General features: G+C 33.2%; 2 protein-coding genes across 2 annotated transcripts; one reads left to right on the top strand and one right to left on the bottom strand.

The window, feature by feature from the left end:
* Window positions 1-502: 502 nt before the first annotated feature.
* On the bottom strand, window positions 503-4,961 carry Tsp_00562 (Zyg eleven-related protein 1). The gene is made up of 15 exons (XM_003376307.1): window positions 4,248-4,961; window positions 3,982-4,148; window positions 3,760-3,916; window positions 3,311-3,348; window positions 3,140-3,248; window positions 2,741-3,023; window positions 2,185-2,423; window positions 2,012-2,102; window positions 1,869-1,939; window positions 1,757-1,804; window positions 1,623-1,690; window positions 1,333-1,447; window positions 983-1,103; window positions 805-923; window positions 503-553 (listed from the first exon to the last, which is right to left on the bottom strand). Exons 1-15 carry the CDS (start codon window positions 4,959-4,961, stop codon window positions 503-505), a joined length of 2,391 nt encoding a protein of 796 aa, XP_003376355.1.
* A 1,595-nt stretch (window positions 4,962-6,556) lies between these two features.
* Window positions 6,557-12,266, top strand: Tsp_00563 (oxysterol-binding protein 2). Its single transcript, XM_003376306.1, has 10 exons — window positions 6,557-6,696; window positions 7,469-7,677; window positions 7,757-7,879; window positions 9,281-9,417; window positions 9,591-9,847; window positions 10,018-10,135; window positions 10,780-10,923; window positions 11,041-11,727; window positions 11,782-11,957; window positions 12,011-12,266. Exons 1-10 carry the CDS (start codon window positions 6,557-6,559, stop codon window positions 12,264-12,266), a joined length of 2,247 nt encoding a protein of 748 aa, XP_003376354.1.
* Window positions 12,267-12,791: the final 525 nt, after the last annotated feature.

Genomic DNA, 12,791 nt, shown 5'->3' with positions numbered 1-12,791 from the left:
GAACAACTAACTACCTTGCGCATTCATTCAGTGAAAATTTAGTGAATAAGTTCGATATTTCTGGCAAGAATGTTCATAATTAAAATATGATCATAATTAAAAACAAAATAAAGGAAGCAAACGAGGAAAGAAAATTGTTATTATTGTTGCGGGTGGTGGTGCAATTAATTTAAAATCAAATGCTGTGAAAATGCTACATGGTGCCTTTTTTGCCTTGCGTGGCATGTACACATAATTAGTACTGTTCGTCATTTACAACATTATTCATTCAGTTCAGTCAACGCAGACAGAAACTACTTGCAAAGCTGACCGACCGACTGATCACAACATGCAGAGCACGGAATAATAATATGAACCGCTTATGCGTATGCGTGCAGAAGAATGTGAAGATCAACTTAAGAAAAAATCATCAAAGCAAACACTGATTCATGAGCAGATTATATTTTACAAATAACATTAAACAAACTGTAAACATCGATTTACCACATATAAGCGACTGTTTTCATCGATGACACGTAACGTGGATTTGGAAAACGTAAAAATCGTCTTGTTTCTTAATAATAATAGATGAAGATGCAAATATACATTAAAAAAAACACAAATGTATCTGTACATTACAGACTGTTTGGCAGGATGTACCCGCTGGTAATAATGCTACCTCTTACGTTAAGAAAGGCGATTTTCATCCTCAAACACAAATATGATTGCAAATAAAAATAACAAAGGTGCTTCGCGAACAATTTTTTAAATTAATTAATATTAATCGTCCGCATTTTGTCCACTTTTGTCCACGTGCTTTTTTACATTATATAAAACAACGCTTGCGTAGTGCTTTAAATCTGCCGATGATTTCGGATCGTCAGCAATATTCTTAATTAAGTCTAATGCTTGCTCACGAATCACAAAATCAACATATTTTCTGCCTGAAACAAAATTTTACAAAAATGAAATGATACATTTTTCAAATAAAAGCTTTACTTACCATTAACTGTCGTCAAATTAGCCAGTGCCCAAACGGCCCAAAGATGCACGGCAGGGTTGTCGCTGACTCGAAGTAAACGAATAATCGGTTCAAAAGATCTTGAAATGATCAAAACTGAGAACTGGTAAAAATTGTAAAACAAACTATACTTTTAAAAGCATTCAATATTAAAGTAGTACCAAAAATGTGAAATTTCAAAAATAAATCTACTAAACATTGTTGTAAATTAAATATAAACAAACAAAAATTTATTATAATATAATTGTTTCGGACGAAAAATTAAATAATAATTATATTCCTGTATACCTGTAATTAATGTATCGCCGAGAATCTAATGGCCACTGACGAACCACCTTAATAATCTCTTGTGATACATATTCTTGTGATGTACCTTCTACTGACCATTTCTCCGGTCCATCACTCAAAAGATGTGCCAACACACCTAAGAATAAGAACAGAAAAACACTGTAATTCAAATTTAAAATTCACCAAAACAACAACAATCACAAAACCTGCACTGTTATAACTGATTTCGATTCCTTCATTCGAATAACGCAACAAATCCCTAAAACATACAAGAAGATATGTACCCCCCAAAGAAATAAGATGTTACCCCGTTTGAGTGAATAAGCAAGCTTACAGAAAAACAGCTATGTAATTGGCGTTCATAAGGCTTGCACGAAGACTGCTCACTTCGGCAACATTCCCCTAAATATGGCAAAAAAATGAGAGAATGCAAAACAATAGGGAAACTTTTTCAACGCATCCTTTTACCAATAGACCCATCATGTTGCGTGCCAATTCTGTCTTTCCTTCAAATTTCTGAAAATACAATAACGCATAAATCAGAAATAGTCCTCAACTGCTGCTACACACCAACACTTACCTCAGAGCAAGCGTAAAACACTTCCATACCGTTAACGGCTAAAAATCGTTCGCAATTCGCTGGCGTTTCATCTGAACATAATTAAAAAATAAATTAACATAATATAATTTAAATAAAAGCAAGAAAAAAGAAAAATTACTTACCGGTGATATTCCACAAAAAACTCCAAGCAACTTCCATCACTTCATCACATATACCCAGCTGCAGTTTAGTACATATCAGTGCCAATAATTTCTAAAACAAAAAATTACAATTAGAGCAACAAAATGAAAAATTAATTAATTAATTAATTAATGCAAATTAAAACGGAAAATACCTCAACTGCATGCAATTCGCCAACGGCCAATTTTTGTTCGCCTTCAACATGACAAGCCATTGTATTCAAGACGTGAACAACAATCCGTTGGGTCATGAAATCGTCAAACTTTTCCATCATGTTCAAAAGTAGACGCATTGCACGAATATACGAATTGTGCATGTCTTGCGGAATTTCAAACTGACACAGTGACAAGCAACAATTTCGAATCATTGTTATTTCAGAATGCTGTTCCATGCCTGTGAAAAAAAAATTTTCAAAACCAAATACAGATGCTTATTTATCTGCTTAAAGAAAATCACAGTATTTGAACCATAACTAAAATTTAAATTAAAATATCGACCTACTCTGAAATTTATGCTTACTTCTTCGTCCTTTTCAAATCAACATTCACTGTATTTTAATGAAATATTTATTTCTATATATGAAAAACACTTCCAAGAAAAAATATTTAAAAACTGCTCAAAATCTACTTTTCTCGAATATTAAAAAAAAGACCCGCAATTCATTTACTGCATAAAAGAATAAAGAACACGAACTACAGATAAACACATACCAGTCAACAAAATGTCAATGACAGCTTGACGTTCAGCAACGGGCAACTTCACCAATCTCAGTATATAAAATATACAAGCACTCGCGGCAATTTGTATGCTTGAATTAGCCATGTGCCGACGCATCACCCAAACCATATATTCAAGGCCTTCTTTGGCTTTGTTTGGATCTCCATACCGGTATAATTGATAAGCTTCGTTCAAAGCGCCCAATAGCTGCATTGGCCGACCAATGTTGTGCTCAATTGTCACGAACACTTGTGATTCAGTCAATTCGCCTGCAATCTGAAAAAATCAAAATAAAAAATATTTAAAATATAACCTGCTAAAATATAACGCAACCCACTAAACTCTATCAATGAAATAATAATAATATTCTTATGCAAAAAAGTATGACTTACTATTTCGGCTGGTATAAGCCTGTAATGTGACGCGTGAGTATAAAACAGACCAAGAAATTTCAGCTTGCGTTTCAAATGCCTTAAGCCAAATATATCCGTTTCAATATGTCTGAAAATCAATGACCAAATAAATAAACCAAAAGTAACAAGCAGACAAATTGTGCAATTTACTCATGAGGCTCCGCCTCATCGTCATCGTCCAGTTCACACTATAATAAAAACAAATATAAATAAAAGTGTTCGACTTTGAAACTGGTTTTTTAAAATTTTAAACTTTGTACTTGGCATAAAACAAAAAAATACTTTTCTTTCTAAATAATGCATCCTCAAAGAGATTTAAAATTGTAAGCCAAACAATTCAAACGTCAAAAAAAATTACGTCTTCAACTTTCAACAACAACAACAAAATACTATAGGCAATAAAATTAATAATAAAAAAACACGTAAACAAATTTTAGTAATTGTCAACAAAAACATGGTCAAAAAAAAAATAAATACAATAAGAAGGAGAAGAATAAAAATAAAATAAAACATTTACAATTTTTACAATCAACTACTGTGCATGAAACAATTGACATAACTGCTTAATGAAAACTGTTTATAAAAAAAAACTATTTCACCCTTGGAAGATCCTGCTGAGTCGGATTGCTCGCCAAATTTGTTCCAGATATATCCAGCCCAGTCAATTCGGGTAAAGAACGAATTATACGGTCTAACGTTGTCACGGGATTCACAAAATCGCCAATAGAGCGGTTGTGCTGGGATAGATCCAAATATCTAAATAAGTGAAATAAATAGTATTCAACACCACAGCCTGACGAGAAAAGAAACCAGCTTCACACCTGAGCGTTTTCATCTTGCAAATTGTATCAATAGCATGCTGGATGCGCCCCACACCGTGCAGAATCAAAGTTGTCAACTGACAATAATCTACTAAACAAGATAAGTCACCCAACTGCGACCAGTATGACAAATCCAAATAAGTCAGTTGGGGAAGTGGTTTCAACAACTGACTGATAAAATCGTCGACTATGTAATTAGGTGGCTGAAATTAAAGAAATAATTTTATAAATAATAAGTTACGTTCAGTTTCAATTAGTAAACTTACTCCGTATTTTCCATCGTTGTGAAAAATTAACGCTTTCACGTTAGGCGTGGCCTCCGTCAATAAGGGCAATGGTTGCGTTCCCACAAAAGATTTCTCAGTTCCAGAAGACGATTCAGCATCGGATGCAAAACTTGGAGGACTTAAAACATTCGAATTCATTTCAACCAGCATGGAATCGTCATCAGAAAACATTTCAGCCAATTTATTTGTACCGTGATTCTTTAAAATCCAGTCGACAAAAATTTGTGCCGAGTAAGATAAGTCCAAAATTTGCAAATTTTCCAGCCGCATGCTGCGCACTAACTCTGGATTAAGAAGTTCAGTAAGTTTAATGCAGTTTGAAATGCGCAAAGCTGTAAGCAAATTCTTTCGAGAACTCAACATGCTCAGCAGCATAGAATTGTCCACATCGCTGTTGCTCAAATCCAGACAAAACACTGGAGTTGCCTGTGCATTAGACATAATGTTCACTATGGATTGCGTAACACGTCTCTTTTTCAACAACATTTTTCTTTTCAAAGCACTCAAAACCATTTCAGATACTCCCAACGGTAAACAAATATCATCTCTCAGCTGCAGCAGACCTTCTTCATTTGCATAAACAAATGATGAAAGCGAATCGACTAACTTTTGAACACACAACTCCCGCAGTGGGATGATACTTGCTAAATCTTTGTTGATCGTTTCCTTCTGCGGATTTAGAAGAAGGTCCATTTCTATTTTTCCACGTTTTTACAAAGTCCACCTACGACCGGAAATCAACAAAACCACAGTTGTTTACAACTACAAACACACAGTAAAATGCTACAGTAAAATAACATTTGTTAATTTTCAAGTACAAATTATACAACTTGTAAAATATTTAATTTCTTAACGTGTGTTTTATTTTTTGCTTAACAGGCTTCTAACTTTAGTCAAATGATAGACTTCTTTGCTTAAAACCACCTCATTAACTGCATTCATAAATTATATCAGAATGTGCAAACTTGCGCAACCACAAGTGATGTTGTTATTTTCTCAGTCAAATTTGTTATCCATTTGATACACCAATATTTACCTGCAATTTTTTAAATATTCTCCACAGTAAATACATAACAGTAATATAATAATAAACTGAAATATTTATTAATTCCATAGTTTAAAAAAATCCTAAAAGCTTCAAAAATTAATTTTGTAATTCTTCTGCATATTTGCATGAAACTGTGGGAAAGTAAAAAGGTCAAAATCATTCATATTTCATCTTTTGTTTTGAATTTTGTTGATGGAACTTACTTTTATTTTAGTTTATATTTCAGAAAGTTTGTGTAAACTATATAAAATTCAATTCAATTCAAATGTGTGCATTTGCCAATAAAAATTATTAGAATTCTACATAAAAAGGCATTGTTTTTTGTTGTTGTGATGCATGTTAAGTGTTCTTGACAGTTTTATTCTAGAATTGAATATTTTTATACAATTTTAATATTTTTATTTTCACGGAATTCATATATAAAATGCATATATTTTATACTGTTGTTGTGTATGCATATTAAAAACTAACTTGTAGAAACTTTCACACGCTGTTAAATTGCTAAATTAAAGAACTGGCTTGTAAATAGTTTTGTACCTTTATGCTTACTGTATGATTTCTGTATTTACGTTACAATCGTAGTACGTGGTCGTCTTGTTTTATGGTTACTTTGTAATGTATTAATACATCATATGAAATTGCTAAGTGCACAGCGTTGTGTTTTTTAGATTCTTTGTTGAAACCAGCGGTGTCTGCAAATGAACAAGAAATTATTGCTTAAATGGTAATATACCATATCTTATGAACTGTTAATTTTCAATTTACTGTTTTCTTTAACATATTTATGAATTCGAGAATTTCATGCTTTGATTTTAATGCACATTAGTATGATTCTCATTCTCTTTTGTAAATACCAAATTCTACCATTATTGGTGCATTTATTGCAGCTGTTAAAAATACTGATGTTGTGGTGCTTGTTTGCAGTTTAGTTTTTCACGATTTTTACGAAGGAAGTGAAGACATAAAAAACAGCGTTGCTTGAAAATTATTTGTTTTTAAAATTAGAAGCTTTTTTATATATTTTTGGAGGAATGCGAGTTTTCACAATTACGTAATACGCGCTCCAATTTAGATGATGGCAGTAATGATTTTTTAGCTATATTGAAATGTATTTCGTTTAACGAATCAACGTTGCACATTCTGTCCAGAAAGCTGATATCAGTTCTTCATACCGATTTCTTCTTTTTAGCAGAAACCAAATTGTACATTGGTTAAATCAAAACGTCCGTCGTCGGTGACGATGCCACCAACGTCTGATGAAGCCGGCGATTTGAAATCTTCTTGTGAGTTGAAAGGATGGCTGAATAAATGGACCAATTATTTAAAAGGCTATCAAAAACGTTGGTTTGTCCTATCCAACGGAGCCCTATCTTATTACAGGTTAGTATTTTCTTCAGCAACTTCGATTTTCGTCAGTTTATTTAAATGGTTCTGTTAATATTAAAAACATGTTTACTTCAGGGTTAGTTTGGTCTTTTTTGTAAATATGCAAATTTTCTCCCTTATGAATTTCTTTTTTACCCAGAAGTCGACTTGTTGCATTAAACGATGTGAACCACCACTTATATGAATTTATGTGCTACGTGTATGTATATTGTTGAGAAACGTATAATTACTCTCATTTGTTTCCATTTATCCAACGAATTTGTATGCATCAGTAATGCTACTGTAGAGTACCGTAATGTGATTTTTAAGAACTGTTATATCATTTAGAACCGGCAGTTGATTACTTTTATTTTCAGATGTTTCATCATGAAATATCCGCATAATTTGAAATATATGTTGAAACAGCATTGTATATATTATTATTATTTGAATATTTATATTTATATTCATGATTGTTAACATATATCGTACTTTTGTTTTTCCTTATAATTATAATGAAGAAAAAAGTTGTATATTTTATTTCAAGCCACCGAGTATATAAATTTATTGCAGCACAACGTGATAGTTGGGTGGTAATTTATTAAAATGGAACAAAATACGATTTATTTTCTGTCTTCCATTAAGTTGATTGACTTTATAAAAGAGAGTTAGTTAATTGAAAGAGTACATTTTCCGTTTATTTTCAATAAAAAGTTGTATTTTGTTTTAAATTTATTGCATTGTTGAAGAGCAATTTTACTGTCGGTTTTTCAACTTTGTTTTGCAGAAATCAATTTGAAGTTGGCCAAACGTGTCGTGGTTCGATCAACTTGCAGGGCGCGTTCATACATACCGAAGATTCATGCAATTTTGTCATCAGCAATGGCACAACAACGCAAACTTTTCATTTGAAAGCATCCAGTGAAGTTGAGAGGCAAAAATGGGTAACCGCTTTGGAACTTGCCCGTGTGCGAGCTATTCGTGAAGCAGAATCCGGTACTTGGGCTTATTATAATTGTTGTGATTTATTTATACCAATTGTAATTAACTCAACCAATTATATGCATATTTTCAGATGAAGAGGAAGAAATGAAATTGGAAAATGCGCTGGGTTCGATTGACAAGAACGAAGTGCATTGCATGACGCGTGTGTTGCAGTCGAAACTTGACGACTTGCTCACTTGTCAAGATATAATAAGTGAGAAGGGAAATTTTGTTTTTAACGTAATGTTGTAATATGCGGAAGTTCATTCTAAGTAGTAGTTGTTTTTTTCAATCTATTTGATTTGATATTTTACATAGTTATCATTAGCAAGAGATTTCTGCATAATATAGATTGTAATTTTAGATAAGTTGTTTTGTTATTTAATTGAAAATTTTAATGACGACTTTTATGAAATAATTGCTTATGTTTAATCTTAAAAATTAGTTGTAACGTCTGATTTTTTTAATTGATCATTGGTTTCGTTGTTAGGGTGACCGATTCGTTTGTTGATAAATGAATTGATTTTTCAAAATTTAGTCATCATTTTGGATGCATAATTATCTCATTTTATATAAATCTTTTCTATTTCCTATTTTAATTTGAATCGCGTAAAGCTTTGGTTTCAGAGGGTATTTAAGTTTGGATGTGGCAGTTGTTACTTTTTTCATTGAATTCCTTCAGTTAACTTGCAGTTGGGGAAGACGGAGAAAAAAGTATTTTTTACCACGTAATTCTGTCAGTTTTATATTTTGTTATTTATGTCAGAGAAGAGAATTAACGGAAATCGAATTTGCTGAATTTTCTTCACATTTTATGTTTTCGCGTTTGATATTTAATTTTGACCACGAATGAACAGTTTTTTTTCAAATTTTTTATTGGGTAAGTGAATGTGTCTCGTAGGAGGAAGCCAGCTGTATGATATAGCTGTATATGCGCTACTGCTGCTGTAGAAAGTTGAGGAACAAAATTTCACTTAAAGAACTCTTGTCAAAATAATCAATGTTAAGTTTGATGTAAATTGTATATGGAGGATATTTTAATCGATAATGGTATAAATGTTTCATTTTGTTTTTATGTAACTTTTAAATGGAAAAATATTTGAATGATGAAAGCGGAAAAGAAGAGAATATTTCTTATAAGGCAATTTTGATCAATTCTATATTTAAATAGTTTATGAATGCAAATTAAACAAGAAGCAGTATCTTTTTGCATGTTGGGAAGTGTAAATTTTTTATTCCATTATTAGATGTGAAATAATATACCAACGTGTATATAATTTCATTATGTTTAAATGAAGTGGATTTCATCAATAATATGTGCAAAAATGTTCATTTTGTTTGCAGCTAAAATTATAATTTTGAAATCGATAAGTATATCGATGCACAATGGTTGGCAACTTACCGTCATTTGCTCTTTTGAAAATGCTGAAATTTTCTTTTTCTCAATATAAACATTGTATATAATTTCAATCAAATATTATCAATACGGTTGATTATTTGGTGCATTTTTGTAAAATAATCTTTTCCATTGCACTTATAATTTGCATTTGAAAAATATATTGTGCTTTTTCTTTTCATTTTTCATGTGTTAATTTTGGTTTTTGTTTTGATCCAGCCAAGCATGGTTCAAGTTTGCAGAAATCGTTGAGCGAGGTGGAGCAAATTTCCAACGGTGCCGATTTGTCTGCCAAAGTTCGCACAATACACGAACGTGCCACCCTGTTTCGCATCACCATCGACGCGATGATCAACGTACGTGTATAAATAATAAAATATTTTGCTATTATTTGTTTGTTTGTTTGTTTGTTTGTCCATTTTTTCTTCCTCCCCTTTCCCCTCTACTCCCCCTCCCCACCTTTGTGAAAGAATATGGATGAAAGTTTTGTTTGTATATTTGTTTTTTAATTTTTTCATCATGCTTGCAGGCTTGTCATGAGTACGTCGATTATTCTCAGTCGCAAGGTTGCAAGTGGATTCGTCTGTTGCAGCACGAGCATCGTCAGCGTATCACTTTGCAAGAACAGCTGGAACAGCTGGCGCGTCAGCTTTCCGCCTTGGAACGTGCCGCGATGAAAGAAGCAAAAGATCACGGAGGTGCAGCTACTTTTGAAACAAGTATTCTACGGATATTTGTTGTTATTCTTGATATATTTTTGCAATTAATCTTTGCATATTGCAACAGGTATATCAGATGATGAATCGGATGTTTATCATGATGCCGAAGAAGCACTGTCATCGGTTGAAAATTTTAACGAAGAAGAATATACTGATGCAGATTCGACGATGAAGAGGTGGTATTCATTTGCTTATATAATAGTGTAATTTATGTATTAAGTTACAATTTTTATTTAGCTCAGGTAATCTTGAATATTCAAAAAATTCTGACAACTTAAAGTTTCGCAATAAAGAAGAAGAACAGGGAAACAAGACTAATGATTTTGCTGTACGGCAGTCAACTCAAGGCTTTACTGTAAGTTATTCTGGGGATTCATATTTCAATTTGTGATAAATTATAATAATTGTAAAAATGCCGACTGATTAGATTGAATTTAAAAGCGCAACTTTTGAATTTTATTGTTTCGCAAGAAATTGCAGTTTATTTTTTTCAAAACGTACGTATAGAATTCTACATTGAGCAGCAAGCACTTGTTATAAATATATATGCATGTATACTGAATGTTTTAAAAAAAATAATAATTCTTCGCTGTTAAAACTTATCAAATTTCCTTGATAATGATTTCTATTTTTTTTAGTTTTCTCTTTGTTATTGTGCATCATAAAATGCATTTGTATCATTTGACGATCTTTTTCAATGCTTTTTGTTGCGTTTGGCACTTTACAATTTTAAAGCGATGATATTGAATTGAATATTATCAAGAAAATAATATTTCTCTATTCACCTGGCAATAGTGCATGTTTATTGTTGAAATTGATTAAGTTTCAAAGGTGGTTGGTACGTTTTTTTTCATTTGGATGCATTCATATAAAAATGATAACAAAGAATATTGATCTTTTTTTCTTTCCTTTTCCAAATCATTTTATTATATAATGTTTTATATATATATATATATATATATAAGCTTTGTGGTTGAATTTTGTCATTTCATTTTTCAGGATGTGGAATTTTCCAAACCGAAGGCGAAAGAAGCATTATCCCAAAGACGCCAGCGCATACCACCGAAGCCAAACGTGCCTCTCAACTTGTGGAGCATAATGAAGAATTGTATTGGCAAAGAGTTGTCGAAAATTCCAATGCCGGTAATTATTATTATTAATTATCTCACTTTCGCCTTTTCAGCTTTGCAATGCTTCAAGCTTGCAAGTCTGCTTGTTGTTGTATTTGTAGTGTGATGATGGTTTGGTTTCAAATTTCAGGTGAACACCAACGAACCGTTGTCGATGTTGCAACGCTTGACAGAAGATTTGGAATATTCGAGCATTGTCGACCAAGCAGCCCAATGCGGCGACGTTTACGAGCAGATGTGCTACGTGGCCGCGTTCACCGTATCATCTTATTCGACGACCACAAATCGTACCGGAAAGCCGTTCAATCCACTGCTTGGCGAAACATACGAATGGGATCGCACTGACGATTTGGGCTGGAGATCTTTGTGCGAACAAGTAACCAGCAGATTTGAAACTTTTTTGTTTGTTCTCTTAAAAATTAATTCGACTTTATTCAAGGTTAGCCATCATCCCCCGGCGGCTGCTTTGCATGCCGAAAGCCAGCGTTGGAAACTTTGGCAAGAATTTACAATGTCGTCCAAGTTTCGTGGCAAATATTTATCCATCGTTCCACTTGGCTATTCGCATTTGGAATTTTTGGAGTTGGTTTCTGTTTGTTTACTTGTTTATTTGTGTTTATTCGTGAATTGTTCAAATTTTAGATCTGGAAATTATTACATTTGGCGCAAAGTGACGACAGTGGTGCACAATATTATTGTCGGCAAGTTGTGGATCGACAATTACGGTGATATGACAATTGAAGAGAAAAAGCACGGTGTTAAATGTCACTTGAAGTACATTCCGTATTCTTATTTTTCAAAAGATACGCCGAGAAAAGTGAGAAAATTTTTTCATAAACTTTTTTGTTTTATAAATATTATTATTTTTCAGGTGACTGGCGTGGTGACTGATAAAGACGGTGTCGTTTATTGGGTTTTGAAAGGAACCTGGGATGATCACATGGAATGTGCAAAAGTGATTGGTCAGTCGGAGAAGCATTCGTCAACTGACAAGCCTGTTTACGAGACGATGCCGCCGAAATTGCTTTGGAAACGCAATCCACCATTGTGAGGACAATTTTTCCAGAGCGCCAATTTTCAAAACTTTCTAATTTTTCCAGACCTGGTGCGGAAACGTTTTACAATTTCACTTTGTTCGCGGTCCAATTGAACGAAGAAGAAGAAGGTGTGGCACCGACCGATTCGAGAAATCGACCCGACCAACGGTTGATGGAGCAGGGGAATTTTGACGACGCCAACGTGGAGAAAATTCGATTGGAAGAGAAGCAACGAGCCTCGCGTAAGCAGCGTGAAATTGAAGCTGAACAAGCCATATCCGAGGGTAAGTTTTTCGCCGAAACGAAGTCAGTACAGTAGTAATAGTAGTAGTTGTGTTTCTTTGGTCAGGACGTGAGTACAAAAGTTATGAACCGGTGTGGTTTACAAAGCACAAAGATCCTTGGACTGGTAACATTATACACAGCTTCAATGGAAAATACTGGGAACACAAAAGTCGACAAGACTGGTCTGATTGTCCGGATATTTATTAAATTATAAAACAATATTTGTAAAATGTTATGTTCTTCTTCTTCTTTCTGTTTCTTTGTCTTCCCCTTCCCTCCCCCGTCCCCTTATTATTTTTTCTTCTTCCACTGTTGCGATGATTTTTTTCACAAGTCTCAGTAGCAGTGCGGTTTCTTTCTCTTTCATTTCTGATTTATTAATAATAAGCAACTGAATAAATAAATACTTTTTTTTAAAAAAAATTCATTTTAAATTTCTACTAAATTAGCAATATCTTATTCTTATTCTTTCTCGACAACCCCCCAATGAATGGTCGACGACGAGTCGGAGAAGGATTTTCCAACCGAACGGTACAGCACAGTGACGAACAGAAAGCAA

This window comes from Trichinella spiralis, assembly GCF_000181795.1.
Source record: "Trichinella spiralis strain ISS 195 chromosome Unknown Scfld4, whole genome shotgun sequence".
Lineage (NCBI taxonomy): Eukaryota > Metazoa > Nematoda > Enoplea > Trichinellida > Trichinellidae > Trichinella > Trichinella spiralis.
The sequence above is the reverse complement of the archived record's forward strand: the minus strand, read 5'-3'. Positions and strand labels throughout refer to the sequence as shown.